Genomic DNA, 24,013 nt, shown 5'->3' with positions numbered 1-24,013 from the left:
GTTACCTGTGTAGTTCGACTTTATATGTGGGTGAACATACGTACGGGAAATACGCATTGCCGGCTGTTGCGACGACCGGATCGACTATTTTGTTACTGGATGGACCGTCTTCGTTGGACCCGAGCACCGTAGCGATGACCGAAGATGATACCAGCGCCGATATTTTGGGTGAGTGATTATATCAACGAACTGTATCGTGGAACTGATAACACGTTGATAACGGGGTTTTAAAAATAAATCAATTTACAGGGTATTACAAGATGCCAGAATATAGCGCAGAAAGGCTCCAGATCACTGGGAAGTCAGACGCGATCATAGAAATGAATCGTAGCAGCGAATATGCTCGTAATACGTCATCAAACAGGCAAACTCTGAAAACTGTAGCCATTCAGACCGAAGATAATGCCACCAAAGGGATCGAATTCGACAGATACGTGCTGTATAGATTGGTGAATTTTGGACTAGAATATGCCCTTTCCCAAGAGAACATGGGTCTGAAGGTGTTCATGGCCGGAATGGTCATCATGATCATGTCGATGTTTATGTACTTTAGAGCTCAAGTGAGTGTTCAAATATTATGATTATGTTACTGGCTGAAAGGATCTTAGTTAATTTGCTCGATTTTTTTTTCGCTTTAGATGAGAGAATTGAAACAATCGTCGAGTGGATCATCTCGTGGAAGCGCCTTGAGTGGAATTAATGGCACAGTTACTGCTCTAGCTGAAGAGCTACCCGATGGATCGACCAAAGTTGGCAAAATTATTTTCGATCCGGATCATATTCTGGGTAAAGGATGCGAAGGAACCTTCGTGTTCAGGTTGGTATCAGTTCTAGAGATAACGATTTGAGTTTTGATCGTTAGTCATTTTCCTTTTATCGTGAGTCTCCATCGAGAGTGTATGTATGATGACGTAGAAAAGTACAGGATGCTGTGCTGGATATTTCCTGTGCTTTCTGATAAGTGAGAAATGAGTTGCAATACGACGTGTGTGAAATTAATTACTTTATTGATAAGAAAATGTTGTTATTTTTAGTCGCAGTGATTTAAATTTTAGCTGTAGGAGGAATTGGTTCGGTTGATGGGTTGAATTTTTAAAGCGCCGAGTTGATTTTTTTGCCTGTTTAGATGATGGAGAATTTTTTTCAAAATTTTTTTACGAGAGGGAAACGATAATAAGTTATTATTTTCGTCGATTGAAATCTCCAGATGTTATCAACTTAGGATTCACCTGTTGATGGTATTTTTTTTTTCGAGTGAGATATTTTTATTTTTCGAATAATGTTTTGTGAGCAAATGGCCTTGATAGTCCCGTAAAAAAACTATTTGCATTTCAGAAAAGAGTGATGGTGGTGGAGGGGGGGGGGGGTTGGCGATTTTATGCGAAATTGCTGAACTTTGGCAGGTCATAAATTATCTCTAAAACGATTAAACTTGAAGCAAATCTGTTTGCGGAGCTTTCAAGAGAATAGATTGAAGATTCAAAATCAGTAATTAAAATGTAAAAAGCTCGAAGTTGAACTTACCTATAAAAGCTCAACTTTTAATGATGGATACACAAATTGAAGCTACCTTCTGAAAATTCGAAAAAATCACATGAAAGACAATTTTTTATCCTCTGTTCAACGTACTAATTTTCAAAATGAAATCTCCACTCTTCTTTTGGGAGGGGGGGGGAGTGTGCAAAGATCCACAATTTTGAATTTTGATGGAAATTCAACAAAATTTCAAAAGTGAAGTGACGTATTGGATGTTGCTAAATGGTAGTTGCTGAGTTCGAATATCAACTTATTTTTTCGATTTTACCCCTCCAAACTCCTCCCCTCACCCCCCTCCAACGCCCCAAGTGTAGTGGAAATTTTTAAAAAAATTGAAATTTCGTGTGACATGTCGTTTGTCAGGTTTTTGATAGTGTTGAGTTCGAATATCAACTTATTTTTTCGATTTTACCCCTCTGAGCTCCCTCCCTCATCCCCTCCACCTCCCCAAGCATAGTTGAATTGTCAAAAAAAACTGAAATTACATGTGACATGTCGTTTAATAGGTTTTTGATAATGCTGAGTTCGAATATTAACTTAGTTTTTAGATTTACCCCTCTAAACTCCTCCCCTCACCTCACCCCCCTCCAACGCCCCAAGTGTGGCAGAAATTTCAAAAAAATTGAGATTACGTGTGATATGTTGTTTGTTAGGTTTTTGATAATGCTGAGTTCGAATATAAACTCATTTTTTCGATTTTACCCCTCTGAGCTCTCTCCCTCATCCCCTCCACCTCCCCAAGCATAGTTGAATTGTCAAAAAAAAACTGAAATTACATGTGACGTGTCGTTTGTTTGGTTTTCGAGAATGCTGAGTTCAAATATCAACTCATTTTTTTCGATTTTACCCCTCTGAGCTCCCTCCCTCACCCCCTCGGTCCCTTCCACCTCCCAAGCAGGGTTGAAATTTCGAAAAATTTTGAAATTACGTGTGACGTGTCGTTTGTTATGTTTTCGAGAATGCTGAGTTCAAGTATCAACTTATTTTGTTCAATTCTACCCCTCTGAACTCCCCTTCACCACCTCCTTCCGCCCCAAGCATGGTTGAAATTTCAAAAAAATTGAAATTACAGGTGACGTGTCGTTTGTTTGGTTTTTGAGAATGCTGAGTTCAAATATGCACTCATTTTTGAGGTTTGGCCCCTTAGTAACCCCCCCCCCTCTTCCCCAATTTAAAAAAAATGTGTAAATTTGTTGTGATATATCGATTTCTGCTAATGTCAAGGTGCTGAATTCGAATATCTATTCATTTTTGAGATAGCTCCCTTCGGTGCCCTCCTAGCTCTCAGATTTTTAGAAAAAAGTATGAAAATTCGCTGAAAAGTTGCAAAAAAAAGTGATGTGACGTATTGATTTTCACTGAGGAGGGGAGAGATGGGGTTATTTGGAGCTGATGGCAGCGTGTATGATAAATTCAATAAATTTTGAAACTTTATGTCCTAAAATTTGCAATATTTGCGATTCCTACTCAATTTTGGACATTTTTCAAAAATAAAAATGTATGTTTTGTAATTTTTTCTGAACTTTGTGAAAAAAAATCTAAAAATAATAATTCTGATGATTTTTTTGCAGAGGTCAGTTCGACAACCGAAACGTAGCTGTAAAACGTCTGCTGCCGGAATGTTTCACCGTCGCCGACCGAGAAGTATGTCTTCTCCGAGAATCCGACCAGCATCCCAACGTAATCAGATATTTTTGCATGGAACAAGATAAAATGTTCAGATACATCGCTCTGGAGCTATGTGCAGCTACCGTACAAGTAAATAAACTGACTTCCTTATCAAGTACATCACTATATTCATCTTCAAATGACCTCGATTTTGATTATAATTTATGCAGGAATACACCGAGAAAGGAGTACTGAGCGATTTCATCGAACCGAAGGAAGTATTAGCCCAAGCTACAGCCGGCTTGGAACACCTACATTCGCTTAGCATAGGTAAATATAACCTTATTTTTTCGATTTATCGAGAAGTGTTCTCGTATAGATAATTTAATACGTACCTACTGTTGTACGTATTTGTTCGACTTCGAGCTCTCAAAAACACTCGAGAAAATTTATTATGTCTTGGGTAAAGCGAAACGAAACGAAACGATTGTCGCCGTCGTCTCCCATTTTTTTCCTCCTTATTGCAAAACATCTGTTGACTTTGACGAAAATCTTTCGCTCGTACATCGCGCTGCTGTTGAAGTTTTTCACGTGTATGTATGGTTTTTTTTCTGTTTGCAGTACATAGAGATATCAAGCCGCACAATGTGCTTTTATCGTTTCCATCGCAACAGGAGAATAAAGTTCGGGCCATGATTAGCGATTTTGGTCTGTGTAAGAAACTGCAGACGGGCAGGATGTCGTTTTCGAGGAAATCGGGTATTACCGGAACCGATGGATGGATTGCGCCCGAAATGATACATGGCAGGAGTAGAACGGTAATTAGTACGGTGTATTGAGAGGTGGAGTTTGTGAGTTGATAGAGTTGGTTTAATTTTTGAAATTTTGTGCTGTTTTTAGACGACTGCTGTGGATGTATTCTCGTTAGGCTGTGTATTTTACTATGTTCTAAGCAAAGGTAAACATCCCTTTGGTGATACGTTGAGCAGGCAGATGAATATTATGGGAGGAGAATTCAAGTAAGAAAACGAGATCACGATGATAATTTGATGTAGGGTGTTTAGTCCAAAATCAGAGAAATGTCGAGGAATCCTGAATTTTCTGTCCAAAATGAAGGAATTTCGTGAATAAAATTACCTGCGTGATTAATAATTCTATTGTTCTTCAAACAGATTTTTTTTGAAATTCTTGTGAAAAAATTAGCTCTGGTTTGCAAAAAAAATGGTAATAATGATCCCTCAAGATTTATTTACAGTTTTTTTTTTTTGAAAAAGAAATTTGTTTTGTTCGAATTTAATTACGTATTTTTGTTATGTTTTTGAGTTTTTTAAAATTTACACCTATGTGATTTATTTTGAAAATTTTTTCAATTTTTTTGATCAATAGGTGATGTAGGCATCTAAACTATTTGCTGAATTCTCCAGTTTCAAGCATTTTTTTTGGCGCATCAAATTTTTTACCAACAATTTGATTTTTTTCAGAAATATGTACTTATTCCTAAAATCCTGCTTTATTAACTAAACTGCCATTCTAATATAACCAATAGCAGCATACTTACTTACTTACTTCGATATTTTCAAAATTCTCAAAAATTGCACTTTTGTGCTCCAAAAATGTCAAAAATACTTTTTTTTTTAAAAAAAAAAGTTGTTAAAAGTTTTTGTTTTTGACCCGATTGGCAGACATTTGAGCTATCTTGCCAAAATTATTCAAAATTTCTTGTTTTCCAAAATTTTTGAAAATCCCTGCTTTTTATCCTCAAAATTGTTTTCTGCCGAAATTTTTCAATTAAATCTTTGATTTTTAAACAAAATTACCTGCAGTTTCAGCTTTTTGACCAAAGTTGTACAAACATCTCTCCATGTTTTTCCAAAAAATTGAATTTCAAAAATTTTCTTTTATGCAACTTTTTTGATTTCTCAATTTTTGTCGATTCTATTTAGAAGGGATGTATCATCGTTCGAGCCCGTGAGGGAATGGGACAGTTTTTTTCTTTTGCTATGAATTTTTTTAAATTTTTTTTATTTTATTCATCTTAGAATGGGGAGAGGGGAAGGGGTTCCCAGCACATTTAATTCTGAGTTCAGAGGAAGACTGTAATTTCCATGGAATTCCTTTTTTATTGTCATTGAAACGAACTACACACTTATTATGTACTTTGAAGGGTGAGAGAGTAAAAATGTGAAAAAAATTCCATCAGAGTGCATTTGATATTTGAAAATCTGGCCACTAAAACCGCAATAAGACAGCGAATATCATTTCTCTGAAAAACTGGACACCGTGAGCTGAGATTATCTGGCGACTTTCATTAATTTGAAATTTATTTCAGGCTACACGATATCGTCGACGATAAGTACGAATTATGGTCACATCTGATCTCCAGAATGGTCACCATTGACCCTCTAGAAAGACCTTCGATCGCTGTCATCAGAAATCATCCCGCGTTCTGGAACAAGGAACGGATCCTGACATTCTTACAGGTATTTATAACGTTATTTAGACTTTGAAAGAGAGAGAAGGGAAAAGGGGGTATCTCCGTTAATTTCATAGCTTGTTGATGACTCATACAAGTGCTATGAACGTTCTAGGCTGAGGTACTTGATAATTGCCTTGCAATATTTTAATTTTCCTATTGTTAGAACTCGATTGTTCTGTAAACCCATTTTTAGCCTGAAAAACATAAAAAGTATGTGTAATGCTCATGAATGTCAATGGGTACGTGTTGTACCTACAGATTTATCTACTATGTAATATTCGCAAACTCCATATCTTTGAAAAATACTTGCGCAGAAAAGCAGCGACCAGTGAGATATTTCATTTAAACGAAGATAACTATTCATAGGATTCATTCATCGCCGCCCCAGCCTGCAGCCCCGTCCAATAAACTGATTGTGAGTGTGATGATAGCTGTTATATCTTACTAGGGAACCTCATGAAGTATCCTCTGCACATAGCTCCCACAGTGAAATTCTGAATTTTAAAATGTTCAAAAATCGGTACCCCGACGCTCAAGTTTTTCCCACGGTGTTGTCGTGGGAAAATTCTGACCCACGAGCTTGCCTAAGGGACTTTTTTCGTCTTCCCATTCAACTAAATTTTCTACGTGTAGTTATTAACTACATACATCTTTAAGGGATTATTAAAATTTTCATCCACATTTAATCCTTTCTTCCCCAGTGTTAGATTGGTAATTTTGGCAATTTTTTATCGGGAAAATGAATAAAGAAAGAAGAAAGAACAAAAACCAAACGTAGATAACATAGGTACTCGAATTCGTGCCATAAAAATAATATATTTTAAAACATAATTAAATAATATCTACATATTACAAAATAATACATGATGTGAATTTTTGATGAAAAAGTGACGTAAAGGCAAAAATTTTACGAAAAATACATATTTAGGTACATGAAAAAAAATGAAGGTATTGACTAAAAATTGAAAAAATTAAAGGAGTTATTGAAAAATATGCCATAAAATTAAACACTAACCAGAAAATATCATCCTATTAATTTGGTGAGAAATACCTCATCCCATCTCCATCCTATTCTTTGTGCTTCAGGTACTCTGCCTGCACAACAGATTCAAGTAATTTATTATTTCTTTCGACACTTCGCAACAATTTTTCGACGTGATCAGTAATTTTTGCGTTCATCTCATTGTTTCTTAAGTTAATTTCAGAAATTCTTTCGTTCGTTTCAGAAATTCTTACGTTTATTTCAGACATTCTCAAGTTCATTTCAGCAATTCTTCCATTTATTTCAGAATTTTTTCCCATTTCAGAAATTCTTAAGTTCGTTACAGAATTTTTTTCATCGATCTCAAGTTTTAAATTATGTATTTGATCGCTTATCTTATGGACTGCATCATCAATGAATCCGCTATTCAATGAACTTTTCTTTACGACATCCACCGATAAATTCTGATCCATTTGTCTGGCAGAATTACTGTGATTTCGTTTTTCCATGATTTGTTCGACTTGTTTGATGATAATGAGAGGAATATTCCCGATTTTCTTGCCATAATCACTAAATTCAAGTCCATCTATTTTTATGGTATAGTTAGTGCCAGAGCATACTTTCAGTTTCTTCTGTTGCCGTAATACTGGACCAGAGAACCCTTCTATCACAAAATCCCTGAAAAATCTGTGATTTAGGAATTCTGGGAAACGTTTATGGAAAAACTGCAATGATTTGCTGTTAAGTAGACGTTCTAATTGCCGTATCAGTTTAACACGAGATATTACAGCAACTATTTCCGAGTCTTTCATGATGGCGTTCGTATCACTGACGGCCAACCCGTTGAGTAGATTATAAAGAACCATGGGAACGAGAAAGATGAAGAGGAAAAAAAACACATAACTGTAATTGAAATTTTCACCTAGGGGTAGAGTAGAAGCTTCAAACTCTCCGGTCATCATAATAATTGATTTAATAATCGATACCCATAAGCCTGGCCATGAATTAACGGAGTTTTCAATCGTGTGGTTGGATGGATCAACATTGGTTTTATTTTCTGACGATGTGTACTCGTCTGTTCTATTTCGGAATAAAATGTAAAAGCTGCTCGCAAACGATATAGCCAGAATCGGAAACAATGCGAGAAATTTGGCAAAATTTAATGCCACTGTTTTAAACATTTCTACATAGATCGAAAACCAAGGATGTTTACCTAACAGAAATACCAGCTCTATACACGACAGTAAATTAACGGTGGCTGCCAGATGTGCGTTGTGTTTATATGCAAAGAAAACACCTACGGTGAAGATCATCATTATTTCCAACCAGTTTTCAGGTGATGTGAGGTATGTCTCAATTGAAAGAAAAAGTTGGCAAAGTTCTCGTGAAATCAATACGATGTAAAGCAGGAATGTTATTATTCCCAATCCTAACTGCGATGCATTACATAGAATTGAAGAGGTTTGATGGTTGATTCCAGTATCGGTTAACTGAGTGCTGTTGTAGCTGGTCGACGACGATGGACAATCATGAATTTGGAAAATATACGCGTTCAAGGCCACGCAAAATGATAAATAAAATACGAAATTCATGAAGTAATATTTCCTAATCAGACACCATTTCACATAGAGGAAGCTCTCTGAAAGCGGATGCTTGAGTAGTGTTCTCAACTGTGATTTTTGCGCGATCAGATGAAAGAATTCCATTTCGTTACCTGTTGTAGAGAAATTTTGATCCACTTGTTTGAATACGTTGTAGTTGAACGTCACTTCTTGAGTTGAATGGAACGCAGGTCGTCTGTGTACCAAACAAATGCTGTCATCGAGATAATTTTCCAATATTTTTGCTGGAAGTGAAGTCAAGGGAAGGTTACCTTCGGGATCTTTTAAATACAAATCGGCACCAGCGTAAAGGAGCCTTCTGATGGCAAATTCATTATTCGAAGTAATTGCTAAATGAAGAGGGGTCATGTAAGACTCATCTCTATGATTTATATCTAGGCCAGGAACAGTTTGAGAATTGTAAGTCAAGAGTAACTTGAGAATCTCGCGATGGGTATCTTTTGAAATGCCTTGTTTATTCATACCACTTATCACAAAAGTCAGAGTCGATCCGATTCCTTCATTAATTTGCAGATGAGCATTGTGTGTAATCAACTTGGTAACGATTTCATAATGTCTCATGTACGCAGCTACCGCTAACGGCGTAATATTGTGCGAATGAAGCATATCCGGATCGTGATCATGGGCTAACGTATTTAGTTGGACATTTTTTTCCAACAGCGCATCTACTACGTCGATGTAACCTTTTTTGCAAGCCAAGTATAAGTACGAGTATGTTTCGTTATCTGATAACGAGTCATACTCGTAGGTGTAGTCCAGAAATTCCGTGCTCAGTTCGGCGATTCGATTTAAAAACAATTCAGGCGCATTGTAACGTAGATATGAAAATAAAATCTCTTGGAGCTCACATGGTGTCCAAGGTGGGAGTTCTGATTCTAATTGAGGATATTTCTGCAATATTGTGTCACGATAAGTACAAACGTGTCCATCAGAATCCCATTGAATTCCCAAATCCACATCGACGTACTCGATGAGTACCCTAACTGCTTCGATACTTCCTTGCAGTAGTAACAAGTGTGCAGATTCTGGAGCGAGGTGTTCAGAACAGTCAGAACAGAAGTATGCTATAAGTCTCTTTATGACGTCGTTTTTTTCGACCGCTGTTCGAATTAGAATTTCATCAAATTTATCTCGTTTTTTCGGTTTCACTCCCAATGAATTTGTCACCCGATCTGTTACCGCAGCTCCTGTCAGTAGAAGAATTAGAACATACTCACTGGCTTCACTGGATTGACTAGCCAATTCTAATAAAGTTCCATTATCCGGCTCTCCGTACAAATAATCGATGTACACGTCCTTGCATTTTATGACTTCTTTGAACTCGGCCAAGTTTCTCTGCTTGAAGGAAGACAATAGCCTTTCTTGATTTGTCATGTTTTGATGAGTGTGCAATTCCATCTGTGCGGCACAAATCACAGAACGTTATGAATCTGATATGTGTATGTACTATGTAATGTATCTTACATGGAAACAAATAACGATTTAAAAAAAAAAAAACACTGTTAGTTGTTGAGCGATGATTTGAGAACTAAAAATCATCAAATATGATGCAAAATTTAGCTATCTAACACTAGCAGAGCTCGGCACGATTGTGATAATTATCAGTGATGACGAATACTGTATATGGTTGGTTGACAGTTATGCTTTATCTGTCATCATAGGGGAAGGTAATCGTAATCGCCACTGCTCACCAAAGCTCGACATGAAAAAATTCTCGGCGATGACGTATTGCCTTTGTACGATTATGATACGTATTTTCTAATTCCAGAAAAAAAATTTTTTACATCTCCTGAATATTGACCTAATTTGACGAACAGCTTTTCTGGAATTTAACACCCAGAAACGTTGACGATTCAATTTTTTAAAATTTTAATTAAGTTGAAATGCAAATTTTTATAATACATAACTCATTTTGAACGAAGGTTGAGAATAAAATGAAAATTTAAACATCAGCTTGCCAAAAGTTTTTTTTTTACATTTTCTGAATTTTGCGATGACTGTCTCTTGAGGCAGTGTGATCAGTAATCAGCTTGATGTTTACGTCCGTCGTTGCATTTTAAAAGTTTTTCGAATTCGTCCAAGTTTCGCAGCTTTAAGGAGGATTGTAGTTTTTGTTGATTGGTCATTGGTTGTTTTGATAAAATATCATGTGTAATTGTGTGGATCATTATAGATCTTTTTGAAATTGCTACGTTACATGAACAAGGAGAGTGAGAATGATAAGATAACAGTGAGAAAAATTACGTGGTGATTCGAGAACTAAACGATATCAAATACGATTATTTGGCTGTGGTCCATACGACGTAGGGTGCCCTTGACTAATACTAGTGAGATTAAGTTAAGGTAGGTACTATGTAGGTACCTATATGTAAAATTCGTCTGTGAAAAAGCCCTAATTTCTAGTGGGATACGCCGACCTTCTTTTCCTCTCCGCCCTGCAAACTACGAATGACCACAGCAGCTGTTATCTGTTTAATTATTCCGGTACTTTAGATTTTTTTATCAGCTGTGGGTTCGTGGATTCCACTTTTGTATTCATTAAAACTATTTTCGGTGAAAACCAAATTAAATTTGCAAAATTGTGGGCATTTTTTTCGAATCGTTTCCAAAAAATATTCCTAAAGAAAATATGAACGACGAATTACTGAAGTTCCTCGTTAAGGTTGGATCAAAAATAATAGGCATTGTGAATTTGTGATATTTGTAGGGTTTTTTTTCCAAGTTCAGAAGAATTGAAATTTTATGAGAAAAAATGGAGGGAACCCGAATTTAGGTACATGCGGAGGGAGTTAACGTACTGAATACGAATTTGAGTTGTCCGGATGGGTCCGATGTACGCTTCTCCCTTTTTTTGGACCTTAAGCTTCCCAATTTGATGTTTTGCATTTTCTACGTAACAAAAAAAAAACTCTACACAAAATTTTCTACAAAAAAAGTTTTATGTCTATTCGAAATAAAATTGAGCTTTTTCAGTCGATTATCTTATACTGAAAGTTTTAAATTATATTAGTGCTTCATTGTATGTAATTTAATAAACCCTACTGAACCCGAATATTTGTCTGATAGCCGGAAACTATGACCGCCCCCCCCCTCCGAACAAATAAATAAACTCGCGGTTTCGAAATTGAGTTTTTTTTTTCTCTCAAAAGTTGAAAAACCATGAAATTCATCCTGTTTGTGCTCATTGTCGTAAAAAGGAAATTTCAAGACTTTCCAACAGTGCATTGGAAAACCAGGTTGTACTTGAATTTCTGTTAAAAATTTGCGTCAACATGCTGAATTGCTGAGTCTAGGGGGAGGGAGTATTTCAAGCCGTTCTGAAGCCTCCAGTTACATTTTGAAAATACCAGTTTTCTGAAAAACGTCATAAAATGTGTTCAAAGTAACTTAAGCTTATGATCATTGATCAGGGATGGAAAACTGAAGAAAATCGATTGATTTTGGACCAAAACTGTAACTGAAATTTCTGGGCATTGGAAAAACTGTCAACTCAAACTTCGAATTGTACCGAAAAAATTATCTAACAATAAGAAATTAAAACGAATATTATTGAATTTTGTCTCAAATACTTACTTGTGTTTCGTTCCGATTTTTTCATCCCTTTTTCACACAGTTTTTGTCAAATTTTATTGAAATTTCAATACTTTTTGGTAATTTTTACATTGATTTTCATGTTTCTTGTGAGTTTGAATGTCGTTTCAATTCAATTTATGTTTCTAGCTCCTTTGTTTTTTCTTTGTTTTTTTTTTTTTGTTTAGTTTTGCGTTCATCATTTTTTAGTGATTTTAATTGATCTTTATGCTTTTTTGAGTCTTTTTATAACGTTTTGACAGGTTATCAAGTTTTTTCTTGCAATTTTGGCCCAATTTTACTGAAATTTCCATCACTGTTCAGTGCTTAGTGATTTCCTTCAATTTTTATGCTTTTTTGAGTTTTTTTTTATATCATTTAAACGTATTTTTTATTAATTTTCATACAAATTTTACCAAAGTTTACTATACTGGAATTCAAACACGTTTTTAAGCTTTCAAGATTAGTAACTTAGACAATCTTGTAGCAAGAAAATGAATGAAGAAAGAAGAAAGAACAAAAACAAAACGCAACATTCATGAATTCGTACCATAAAATAAAAATATAATTCAAAGAATTAGGTCAGTATACAACTATACATAGTACAGAAAATTAAATTTTATAAAACAAAAGTTGTTATTATTAAAAATAAAAGAAAAAAATTCTACTAACAATATTTACATGTAAAAACAATCCATTTTTTGAGATTGTTGCCTGGAAACTAATAAACTTGTGAAAGTGTTATGAAATCCAACCAAATTGAACACGAATCGATAAATACTCATCTTATTCGATAGCATTATTTTCAATTATTTATCCCATCTCCGACTTCTACATATTCCTTTTGCTTTAGATGTGCTACCGCTGGCTCAACCGATTCGAGTAATTTCTCATTACGTTCAACACTTTTTAACAATTTTTCATCACGATGGCGATTTTTTCATCGATAAGTTTTATATTTCTTTCAACGCTTTGCACCAATTTTTCGACGCGATCAACAATTTTTGCGTTCATTTCAGTATTTTTTTCAACGATCTCAAGTTTTCTATTATTTGTTTCAACGCTTCGCAACAGTTTTTCGACGCGATCATTAATTTGTGCGTTCATTTCATCGTTTCTTACGTTCATTTCAGCAATTTTTCCATCGATTTCAAGGTTTAAATTACGTATTTGTTCGCTTATTTTATCAACTGCTTCATCAATGGATCTGCTAATCGACTGGTTCGTATCTTTGACAGAATTATTGTGATTTCGTTTTTCTACGATTTGTTCGGCGTGTTTGATGATAGCGAGGGGCATTTTTCCGATTATTTTCCCAGATGCAGCAAATTTTATTCTATATTTCAAGATGGAGTCTACTGTAAGCTTCTTCTGTTGTTGTGTCAGAACATCATTGAAAAATCTGTGATCGAAAATTGCTGGGAAATGCTTACGTAAAAACAGCGATCCCTTGCCGTGGCATAGATATTCGAATTGCCATATCTTTTCTACTCGAGACATCACAGCAATCGTTTCTGAGTCTTTTATGATGGCTTGCGTATCATTAACGGCCAAACCATTGAGTAAATTATACAGTACCATGGTAACGAAAAAAATGAAGAGACAGAAAAAACACAGAACACTGTAATCGGAATTTTCACCTAGGGGTAAACTAGAAGCTTCGAATTCTCCGGTCATCATGATAATGGATTTGATAAGCGATACTTTCAGGCCTGACCACGAATTAATTGAGGTTTGAATCGTGCGGTTGGATGGATCAACATCAGTTCCATTTTTTGACGATGTATACTCTTTTGACTCATTTCGGAATAAAAGGTAAAAACTTCTCGCAAACGATGCTACCAGAATCGAAAACAATGCGAATATTTTGACAAAATTCAATGTCACTATTTTAAATACTTCTACGTAAATCGCAAACCTCGGATGTTTACCAAGTAGAAATACAAGCTGTATGCCCGACAATAAATTCACAATGGCTGCTGGAAAAGCGTGTTTAGTCCATATCGCCCAATAAAATGCAATCACCATCATCATTCTCAGAAGGTTTTCAAATGATCTGAAGTATGTCCAAGATAAAGGAAACGTTAGGCTGATTATTAGTAAAGTATACATGGTGATAAAATGGTATGTTATTATTTCCAATACGAACAACACCCATGCATTACAGAAAGGATGGCTGATATCAGTATCGGTTGACTGAGAGCTGTTGTAGCTGGTCGATGACGATCGACAATCATGAGTTAGGAAAATAAACATGTTCAAGATCACGCAAAATGATAAATAAAATGCAAAACTGAAGAAGTAATATTTCTTAATGAGACACCATTTCACATACAGAAAGCTCTCTAAAAGCGGATGCTTGAGTAGTGGTCTCAATTCTGATTTTTGTTTGATTTGGTAAAAAAAATCCGTCTCGATACGGTAAATAAATTTCTTTGCGTCACGGAAAATAAATTTAATTTTATTACTTATAGAAAGCTTTTGATCAACTGGTTCGAATATGCTGTAGTCAAACGTCACTGCCTGATGGACCTCGAGATGCGATCGTCTTTTTTCCAAGGTAATGCACTCGTCAAAATAATTTTCCAATATTGTTGCTGGAAGTGAAGTCAACGGAAGCCTACCGTAGGGATCTCTTAAATACAGGTTGGCACCGGCGGAAAGAAGAGACTTGGTAGCAAATTCATCATTCAAAGCGATTGCTAAATGAAGAGGGGTCATGTCTTCTTCATCTCTATGGTTAATATCTAATGCAGGCTGTGTTTTGGAATCATAAGTCAAAAGTAACCTTAGAATCACGCGATGGGTATCTTTTGAGATACCTTGTTGATTCATGCCACGTATTACGAAAGTCAAAGCCGATCCTGCTTCTTCAATATTACTCGTAATTTGCAGTTGAGCGTTGTGCGTAATTAATTTTTTAACAATTTCGTGATGACCTATGTACGCAGCTACCGCTAGCGGTGTAATTTTGCGAAAAGAACTCAGATCGGAATCATTGGATAACGTATTTAATTGAACATCTTTTTCTAGCAGCGCATCTACTACCTCAATGTAACCTTTTTTGCAAGCTACGTATAAGTATGTCTGGCGGTAATTAGGAAGGCTTTCGTCCAGGAATTCCGCGCTCAGTTCGGCGATTCGATTTGTAAACAAGGCAGGCTTATCGTCACGCAGATATGAATATAAAATCTCTTGAAGCTCACTTGACGACCGAGTTGGTAGTTCAGGTTCTTGTTGGGGATATTCCTCCAGTATTATGGCACGATGAGGAGTATCCATCTGGGCAACACAAAATAACGGAACGTTTTATGAAATTTGACAAGTTATACAGAAACGAAAAACGATTAAAAAATCACTGTGAACTGTTGAGCGATGATTTTAGAACTAAAAATTATCAATAGGTACAAAGTAAAACTTAGATATGACGCATTTCACGTGGGATTAACTTTTTTTTCACTTGTAGTGTACGATTCTACACAAAGTATCAGTAGGTATGTAGAATTCATCCACGAAAGTACCCAGAAAACTGGTTATAACATTTTGATAATTTAATTCGCAGATGTGATGGTGATTAATCGAAGCAGTCGCGTCTATTTCCTCTCCGCTTTACCAACTACCTACCTGTCCGTTGTCGAATTATTCGAAAGCGGGCTATTTCTCGGGAAATTAAAATAACTTCTGATGAATTTTCTCTCTATATTAAAAAATCAAAACCCGTCCATCAACTTCTGGAAGAGGGTTCTCGAGCGCAAGGAAATGTTAGTGTTGTATTTACACAGAAATCTGTGTTTGTGGTAGTGCTTCTACCCACCCTCCTATCTATAAATCGCGGATTCGCAGGTAGTGGACGAGCAAACGGACTCGGAAGTCGGAGATGTGTTAGTAAGGCGTTTACACGACGTTTACAAGACACTGTATGTTTGTGGTAGTGAGAGTTGAAATACACTGAAAATGTTCGAATGGTGGAATTTGCAAGGATGACGTGTATTAACATAGTACTGTGTTTGTAGTGGTGAGCCTTACATTCAAGCATGTTAGGCTGTTAGAGCTGACGTCACAACGTAATGCACAGATTTTTTTTGTTTTTATAAAGGAAGAAAAAAAATGTAAGGAAAGTAAAATTCTCTACAAAATTAGGTAAGGTGCACGGGGGAAGTCAGAACGTTTTTTCACAATTTCAACTTTGATCAGCTGTTACTCTCGTACTAATGAACCAATATGGCTGAAATTTGGTATGTAGGTTCCCATAAGGGTTCTTGACCTATGGTAAAAATTTCAGCGCGATTGTCACAGTAGCTTTCGCACAATCGAATAAAATGTAACTTGTTCTGACTTACCCCAAAGTGGGGTAAGTCAGAAAATCTACAAAATTAATTGGTGATATTAGGATTCGACCCTGATCGATTCGCAATATGTCAAATAATATGTTTTCGAGGTCGTAGAATCCGAATCTGGAGTTATTATTTTTTTAGGAGTGGGGGGTGAGGCGTGGGGAGAGGGAAAATTTTAAAATTTTCCTACATTATTATGTGATATGTCGAGTAATATGTTTTTGAGGTCGTAGAATCCGAATCTGGAGTTACTTTTTTTGTAGGAGTGGGGGGTGAGGCGTGGGGAAAGGGAAAATTTCAAAAATTTTCCTACATTATTATGTGATATGTCGAGTAATATGTTTTTGAGGTCGTAAAATTCGAATCTGGAGTTATTATTTTTGTAGAAGTGGGGGGTGAGGCGTGGGGAAAGGGAAAATTTCAAAATTTTCCTACATTATCATGTGATATGTCGAGTAATATGTTTTCGAGGTCGTAGAATCCGAATTTGGAGTTATTTTTTTGTATGGGTGGGAGGTGAGTCAAGGGGAGAGAGAGTAAACTACAAATTTTGCCTATATTAATGCGTAATATGTCGATTGATATGTTTTTGAGGTTGTATAATTCGAATCTGGGGTTATTTTTTCGCAGGGGTAGGAGGCGAGGCAAGGGGAGAGGAGAAATTTCAAATTTTGCCTATAATTGTGTAACATGTTGATTGATATGTGTTCAAGGTCGCAGAATTCGAATTTTGAGCTAGATAGTTTTTAGGGTTGAGTGCTATTCAAGTATCACTGTTTGGGGAGAGGGGGGTTGTGGCCTACTGTGCCCCGTGGAAGTTGGAACAGTAATGAAATGAGGTAACTAATGATTATTTGAAATATGTACCTTCCGCTCAAAAACACGGATGTGTATGAAAATGGCGATTTGTAGAAATCTCCCCCTCCTGCCTGTTAATTCCCCCATAGTGGCATTTTGGCTGTCTTTGTGGTAACTTCAGAAAAACAATTCATCTGACAATTTATTGTAGAGTACAAAAATGTATTTGTAAAAAATTGAAAAACTAATGTAAGGAGAAAAAAAATAATCATCTTCTGAGAAAACAAAACAAAAAATCCCCAAAACATAGTAACACCACTCCAAAATACACATCTGACATCATCCTGCAGAAAAGAACACATGATATTGCCTGATTGTATAGCATTTTTTTTTCAAAACATGTTCTGAATTCTGATTTTATATAAAAAACTGTCAACTATGAACATCAGTGGTATAAGAAAACATTGAGATAAATAAAAATCAAATTTGGAATTTTTTACTTTCCTCATTCTACCAAAAAACCAACTCCAGATTCGAACTCTACGACCTCGAAAACATATTATTCGACATATTACACAATAATGTAGGAAAAATTTGAAATATTCCCTCTTCCCACGCCTCACCCCCCCCACTCCTACAAAGAAATAACTCTAAATTCGGATTCTACGACCTTGGAAAACATATTATTCGACATATTACACAGTAATATCAATATGTGTGAAAAATTTGAAATTTTCCCCTCCCCACGCCTCACCCCCCCCACTCCTACAAAAAAAAATAGCTTGCAGATTCGGATTCTACGACCTCGACTTACTGGTTGATAATAATGATTAGGGATTAGGGAAACTATGGTAGCTAGAAAGCTCTTTGAGATGTGGAAAGGGTTTGATAACAAGTCATCAGGAAAAATCTAAAAAGTTTGAAATGTCAATTAGGAAAGCTTCTGGAGCAATTAAAGCTCAAAAAAGCTCAATAATTATTAAAAATTTATCATTTGGTAACACTGTAGCAAAAAAATTTATGGCAAATGCTTAGCAATAAGAAATACATCACATTAATCGCTTCGTTCCTAAAGCTTAATAATTATTAAAAATTTATCACTTGGTAATACTGCAAGAAAAAAATTTATGGCAAATGCTTAGCAAACAATTTCTTTATCATACCTGAATAAACTTTTTGAAAAATTTGTATTCACTGGCTGCATTTTACAAATAGCTGAGAGAGACTTGGCGACAACCTCAAAAAAGTGAGTTCTGAGAGCGAAAAGAGAGATCCGACGGGTGGTTTGGGGGTGTCAAGAGTGAGTTTCGAGGGCGAAGCCAGAGGAACGAATATGGGGGTTGGGTTGAAAATAGGCCGCAACTTGATTTTTAGCTGTTCAAGTTAATTTTTGTGTCTTTTTCTGAAAACTGGAGACTTCAGAATGAGCGGAAATGAGGAATTTTGGTTCGTGGTAGTTGATATTAGTTTTGGGACTAATTTTCATAATTTTTACCTAATAAATACCTGAATATATTATGTGCGCTTATTTTTTTAAACGAGCAGAAATAACCGACAGTGGTAGCATTTGGATTTTTGAAAAACCTTCAAAAATTGTAAAATCAATCTAAGAAGTTAAAATTCTGGTTATGAGGATTTCAGGCCATGCTTTTTTCTAAAAATTGCGATCTGTGCAGGGGAAGACACCTCGATTTGATGATTTACTATGTGTGATTGGGAGATTTGATCAAAATTTGTGACTCTTGTGTCCGTTGGGGAGGGGGGGGGGATGTTGAGAGTCAATTTTGAAAATTAGTTTATCAAAAAGAGACTAGAAAAGGGTCTTAATTTTTTTCAAATTTTCAAATGGATTGGTTTCCGTCTTCTGTTAATCATGACGAGAAGTTACTGTCACACGCCATGTTTTTGAAAATGAGTTATGAAGTGTCATGAACTTCATTTTTTTGGGGAAAAATTGACACATTCTCATTATCATAGAACACGAAGGTCCATTATTGTGCTAATTGCAATTGCAATAAGTCCATAGAAAGCTCACATTTCACATTTGAAAACTGTCACACACTATTTGCGCAAATTTTAAAGCAATTTTCATTTATTTTTGCTAGCTTCCCAATGCAACATTTTTTTCTGGTGAGTGGCTGCACTGGTTCACGTTTCTCATAAAAATGTTACCCCGCGCCGTTTTTTTTTTAAAACTACATTACTGCTCGTTCTGATCGTACTTATCTGTGAAGTTTTGATATTTCGCAAAATCTGTGTCCTTCGGCTTGCCTTTTTATTTACCCTGATGAACCCGCCAAAAATGATAATTGAGAAAGGGAAGTTATTGTACATGATAAGTACACATTTATTACGTGTTAAAAATCGAATAATGTCCAGTAGGTAAGGCTAGAAACGAAAAAACGTTGAGATTGTCCTTCGGCTTGTCCAGTGCCCATTTGTCCTTGGACTTGGCCAAATTTCAGACAGCTGTGCTTTTATCGCGCTAGTCAACATATTACACGATAATACCAGCAAAGTCTGACTTTTTCTCCCTCCCACACCTCACCTCTACCCCTACCAAAAAAATAAGTCCAGATTCGAACTCTGCGGCCTGAAAAACATAAATCACATATTATACGATAATATAAGCAAAATTTGACATTTTCCCCTTCCCCACGCCTCACTCTCCACCTCTACATAAAAAATAACTCCAGATTCGAATTCTATGACCTCGAAAACATATCAATCGACATATTACACATTGATGAGGGTCGAATCCCAATTATCGCCGTTTTGGGGGGGGGGCCCACAGTGGTCCCTGAGAATTTCTATGAGGCCAAAATTCCAAAAAATGAAGAATAATGCCCACCCAAAACAATAATCACATTTTGATTATTACCCTTCAAAGCATCTAGTATCGCATGTGACAACTGTCTAAACGTCAAATTCGTTGCTATAGCAACGCAGAAAGGGGGTAGTTTCTACCATGAGCTGGTTGTGCGATTAATTTGCGCGTTTTTAAAACGTCGCGCAACATGTTACAAATGTGCTAGTGAAACACATGTTTATATCAATTGATAGCATTTTTCACGCTGATTTCAAATATATATTCGTTTTTATGTTTCGAAGTATTTCAAGCCGAGCATTGAGCTTTTAAAGAGAGTACATTTTTGACATTTTCATTTTCACATAAGTATGCTTACAAAAATTGCTTGGAATTTCTTGGAAAAATCAAGAGCATACATTTCATCCTTAATGTATGTATTTTGACTACCAATCGTTACTTTTTGCTACGAGCTGCTACCTTGGCAGAAAACGTCACAAATACATTCAAAATTGAGCTGAAAAAGTTTGAATATGCGATTTTCTCAGAAATTTTGTTTCTTCTATAGCTAATACCTTCATGTGAAGGCAAAATCGGCTCTGGTTATGACGTCACTGTTTCACACTCGTCAGCAGTTTGAATGTTGCGGATGGCCAGCGCCCTCGTGGTGTACTGCTTGATGCGATGGATCGCAGAGATGAAGGTCGTATGAATTCGAATCTTGGTAGACTCCAAATTTTTTTATTAGGAATCGATGTTTTTTTTGATAAAGTTTGGTTAAGGAGTAGTGATTTTTTTAAAAAAATATTATAAAATGCGAATATCAACACTAACTTTTTTTTCAATTATTAAAAATGAATTATAACAAGTTTTGATCAGAAATTTAATTTTTTTGCTATTATCTACTTATCATTTTTCAACTAAATATTTTACCATTTACCAAGAAGTGATTATATTAAATGGGGGTCTGGAGGCTAAATATTCCTCTCCAATATTGAACAAAATAGAATAATTGAAGCGAAAATGAATGCTTCTCAGTGATTTTGTTCTACTCTAAATTCCCCACTGAATGAAGGGGCGGCAATGTTTTCAACTCCAAGGGGGGTGGACCTATGGTCACTCAAAGAGGGGGCGTTTGAAAAAATTTCCAAAATAAGTAGTTGAGATAAGTTCATATTCAACTTTTTATGCCTATGCATGAAAAATGTATTCAATTACGTCACAATCTCTAACGAGGGTCAATTTTTGGAACACTACCCCCTCCCTTATGGGGCACATTTTGATTTTGGGCAAAATAGTTTATAGAAACGATGTTAGAAGGTTCAAAAATATGCATTTTGGTATCCAACTTGATTTTTTTGAAAATTTCAAAATTTTACCCACTCCCATAGAAGGTTTATTGAAGTTTTTGGTAAAATGGTTCGCAGAAACGTATTTAGAAAGTTTAAAAACATATGTTTCCATACCACACATGATTTTTTGGAAATTTTGAAATTTAAAGCCCTCCTGTGGAAGGCCCGTTGAAGTTTTGAGTAAAATAGTTCACAGAAACGTATTTAGAAGGTTTGAAAACATACATTAGGATACCCCATATGATTTTTTTGAAAATTTTTAATATTCACTCTCCCCTCCAGAAGCCCCAATGAAGTTTTGAGTGATATAGTTTCCAGAAACGTATTCAGAAGGTTTGAAAACATACATTTTGATATGTCACATGATTTTTTTGAAAATTTTGAAATTCAACTCTCCCCTACAGAATCCCCAATGAAATTTTGAGTAAAATGGTTTCCAGAAACGTATTCAGAAGGTTCGAAAACATACATTTTGATATGTCACATGATTTTTTTGAACATTTTGAAATTCAACTCCCCCCTCCAGAAGCCCCAATGAAGTTTTGAGTAAAATGATTCCCAGAAACGTATTCAGAAGGTTTGAAAACATACATTTTGATATGTCACATGATTTTTTTGAAAATTTTGAAATTTCGCATTCTCTCCTCCAGAAGCTCCATGAAGGTTTAGAGCCAAAATGGCTCAAAAAATGAATTCAGCACCTTTGAGAACCCCCATACTGTGAATTTCAGAATTTTGGCCGGATAGAAATTCTCAGGGACCACTGTGGGGCGGGGTCCACAGTGGGGGGGGGATTGAATTGAGGCCAACACTAGAAAAGGGATCTGGGACACCTATACTAATGATTCCCACTTGAAATTTTCCAAAAAAATGATTTTTGTTTTTCAAAATTATGCACATCAAAATTGACCTTTTTTTTGAGAATTACCCATGTTGCAAATTTGATTTTTCAAAATTGACTGAAAATCGAACTTCGAAGAATGCATTTCAACTTCTGAAATGTCGGATGTTGATATGTATACAGTATGACACAAAAGTAGTGTTCGGTGGCTTTTATTTCTAAGTGGAAAGAGCTAGAGAGATGAATGAAGCGGCGTTGAGTAGGGAAAAATAAGGGCTTTCAAAAGCAACCTTGAAAATTTCAGTCCCATGCACAGGGTGTCCACGAATTGAAAAACCGGTTTGGTCAAAAAATTCAAACTGGTTTTTATTGGCGCAATGTATTCTACACACTGAGGCGACAAAAACGTGATATGAATTTTTTGAAACCGGTTCGTTGATTTGCAACCGGTTAACAAAAAATACACAAAAATTGTAGATAGAGAAAAAAGTTTGGAACAAAAGTTGTAGAGCGTGAAAAATTACACAATTCTGTCTAATCACATTTTGAAACCGGTTCATTGGTTCGCATTTAGAAACCAGTTTTTGACAATCACCTAAAAATTGACGATAGAGAAAAATGCTTGAAACAAAAGTTGTAGAGCGTGAAAAATTAAACCATTTTCGCTGATCGGATTTTGAAACCGGTTCATTAATTTGCAACCAGTTATCAAAATTACCTAAAAATTGGAGATCGAGAAAAAAGCTTGAAACAAAAGTTGTGGAGCGTGAAAAATTGAACATTTCTGTCTAATCACATTTTGAAACCGGTTCATTGGTTCGCATTTAGCAAATGGTTTTTGACAATCACCTGAAAATTGAAGATAGAGAAAAATGCTTGAAACAAAAGTTGTAGAGCGTGAAAAATTGAAACATTTTTGCTGATCACATTTTGAAACCAGTTCATTAAATCGCAGCAAGCCATCAAAAGTTACCTGATTGTAAGTTGAGTAGTCATTTTCAAAATTCGGTCAGCGAAAATGGTTTAATTTTTCACGCTCTACAACTTTTGTTTCAAGCATTTTTCTCTATCTTCAATTTTTAGGTGATTGTCAAAAACCAGTTGCTAAATGCGAACCAATGAACCGGTTTCAAAATGTGATTAGACAGAATTGTGTAATTTTTCACGCTCCACAACTTTTGTTTCAAGCTTTTTTCTCGATCTCCAATTTTAAGGTAATTTTGATAACTGGTTGCAAATTAATGAACCGGTTTCAAAATCCGATCAGCGAAAATGGTTTAATTTTTCACGCTCTACAACTTTTGTTTCAAGCATTTTTCTTTATCGTCAATTTTTAGGTGATTGTCAAAAACTGGTTTCTAAATGCGAACCAATGAACCGGTTTCAAAATGTGATTAGACAGAATTGTGTAATTTTTCACGCTCTACAACTTTTGTTCCAAACTTTTTTCTCTATCTACAATTTTTGTGTATTTTTTGTTAACCGGTTGCAAATCAACGAACCGGTTTCAAAAAATTCATATCACGTTTTTGTCGCCTCAGTGTGTAGAATACATTGCGCCAATAAAAACCAGTTTGAATTTTTTGACCAAACCGGTTTTTCAATTCGTGGACACCCTGTGCATGGGACTGAAATTTTCAAGGTTGCTTTTGAAAGCCCTTATTTTTCCCTACTCAACGCCGCTTCATTCATCTCTCTAGCTCTTTCCACTTAGAAATAAAAGCCACCGAACACTACTTTTGTGTCATACTGTATATGGTATATTTTTTTGCATGCCCTTTCGATCTAGCTTTGTCCGATTGAACAAAATTTCTACCAGTTGAGTGTTGAAATAAGACTATTTTAGACACCTTCAGCATGAAAGAAAAAGAAGAAATCATAATTGAATAACTGTGTAACAAAAATTTAATTGAAAAAATTGGGTCAGTTTAGATACTTAGACAGAAATGGAAATTAAAAATCTTGTACATATGAAACTTGTTTTTCTTCAGAATAAAAAGCAAAAATTCTACGAAGAGTACTTATTTACATGAACACGAATCGATAAATTCCATTTTATTCGATAGCATTATTTTTAATAATTAATTC

The 24,013-nt window shown here is 35.6% G+C and overlaps 2 protein-coding genes across 2 annotated transcripts in view; one reads left to right on the top strand and one right to left on the bottom strand.

Moving 5' to 3' along the window:
• Positions 1-24,013, top strand: part of LOC135833529 (serine/threonine-protein kinase/endoribonuclease IRE1-like) — a 328,041-nt gene that overhangs the window by 2,102 nt on the left and 301,926 nt on the right. The window contains exons 8-15 of the mRNA XM_065347371.1: positions 14-168; positions 250-560; positions 639-817; positions 3,108-3,294; positions 3,375-3,474; positions 3,766-3,962; positions 4,045-4,163; positions 5,474-5,624. Of these exons, the coding sequence (XP_065203443.1) occupies positions 14-168; positions 250-560; positions 639-817; positions 3,108-3,294; positions 3,375-3,474; positions 3,766-3,962; positions 4,045-4,163; positions 5,474-5,624 (1,399 nt within the window). The remainder of the gene's footprint in view (positions 1-13; positions 169-249; positions 561-638; positions 818-3,107; positions 3,295-3,374; positions 3,475-3,765; positions 3,963-4,044; positions 4,164-5,473; positions 5,625-24,013) is intronic.
• LOC135833625 (transient receptor potential cation channel protein painless-like) lies at positions 12,340-15,378 on the bottom strand. Its single transcript, XM_065347399.1, has one exon. The coding sequence runs from the start codon at positions 15,074-15,076 to the stop codon at positions 12,704-12,706; it is 2,373 nt and encodes a 790-aa protein (XP_065203471.1). The 5' UTR covers positions 15,077-15,378; the 3' UTR covers positions 12,340-12,703.

The sequence above is a fragment of the Planococcus citri genome, chromosome 1, assembly GCF_950023065.1.
Source record: "Planococcus citri chromosome 1, ihPlaCitr1.1, whole genome shotgun sequence".
Taxonomy (NCBI): Eukaryota; Metazoa; Arthropoda; class Insecta; order Hemiptera; family Pseudococcidae; genus Planococcus; species Planococcus citri.
This window is presented reverse-complemented; position numbering and strand designations above follow the sequence as displayed.

Bases quoted from the DNA above. Each gene is read 5' to 3' on its own strand.
- LOC135833625 (XM_065347399.1), bottom strand. From the start codon at position 15,076: ATGGATACTCCTCATCGTGCCATAATACTGGAGGAATATCCCCAACAA.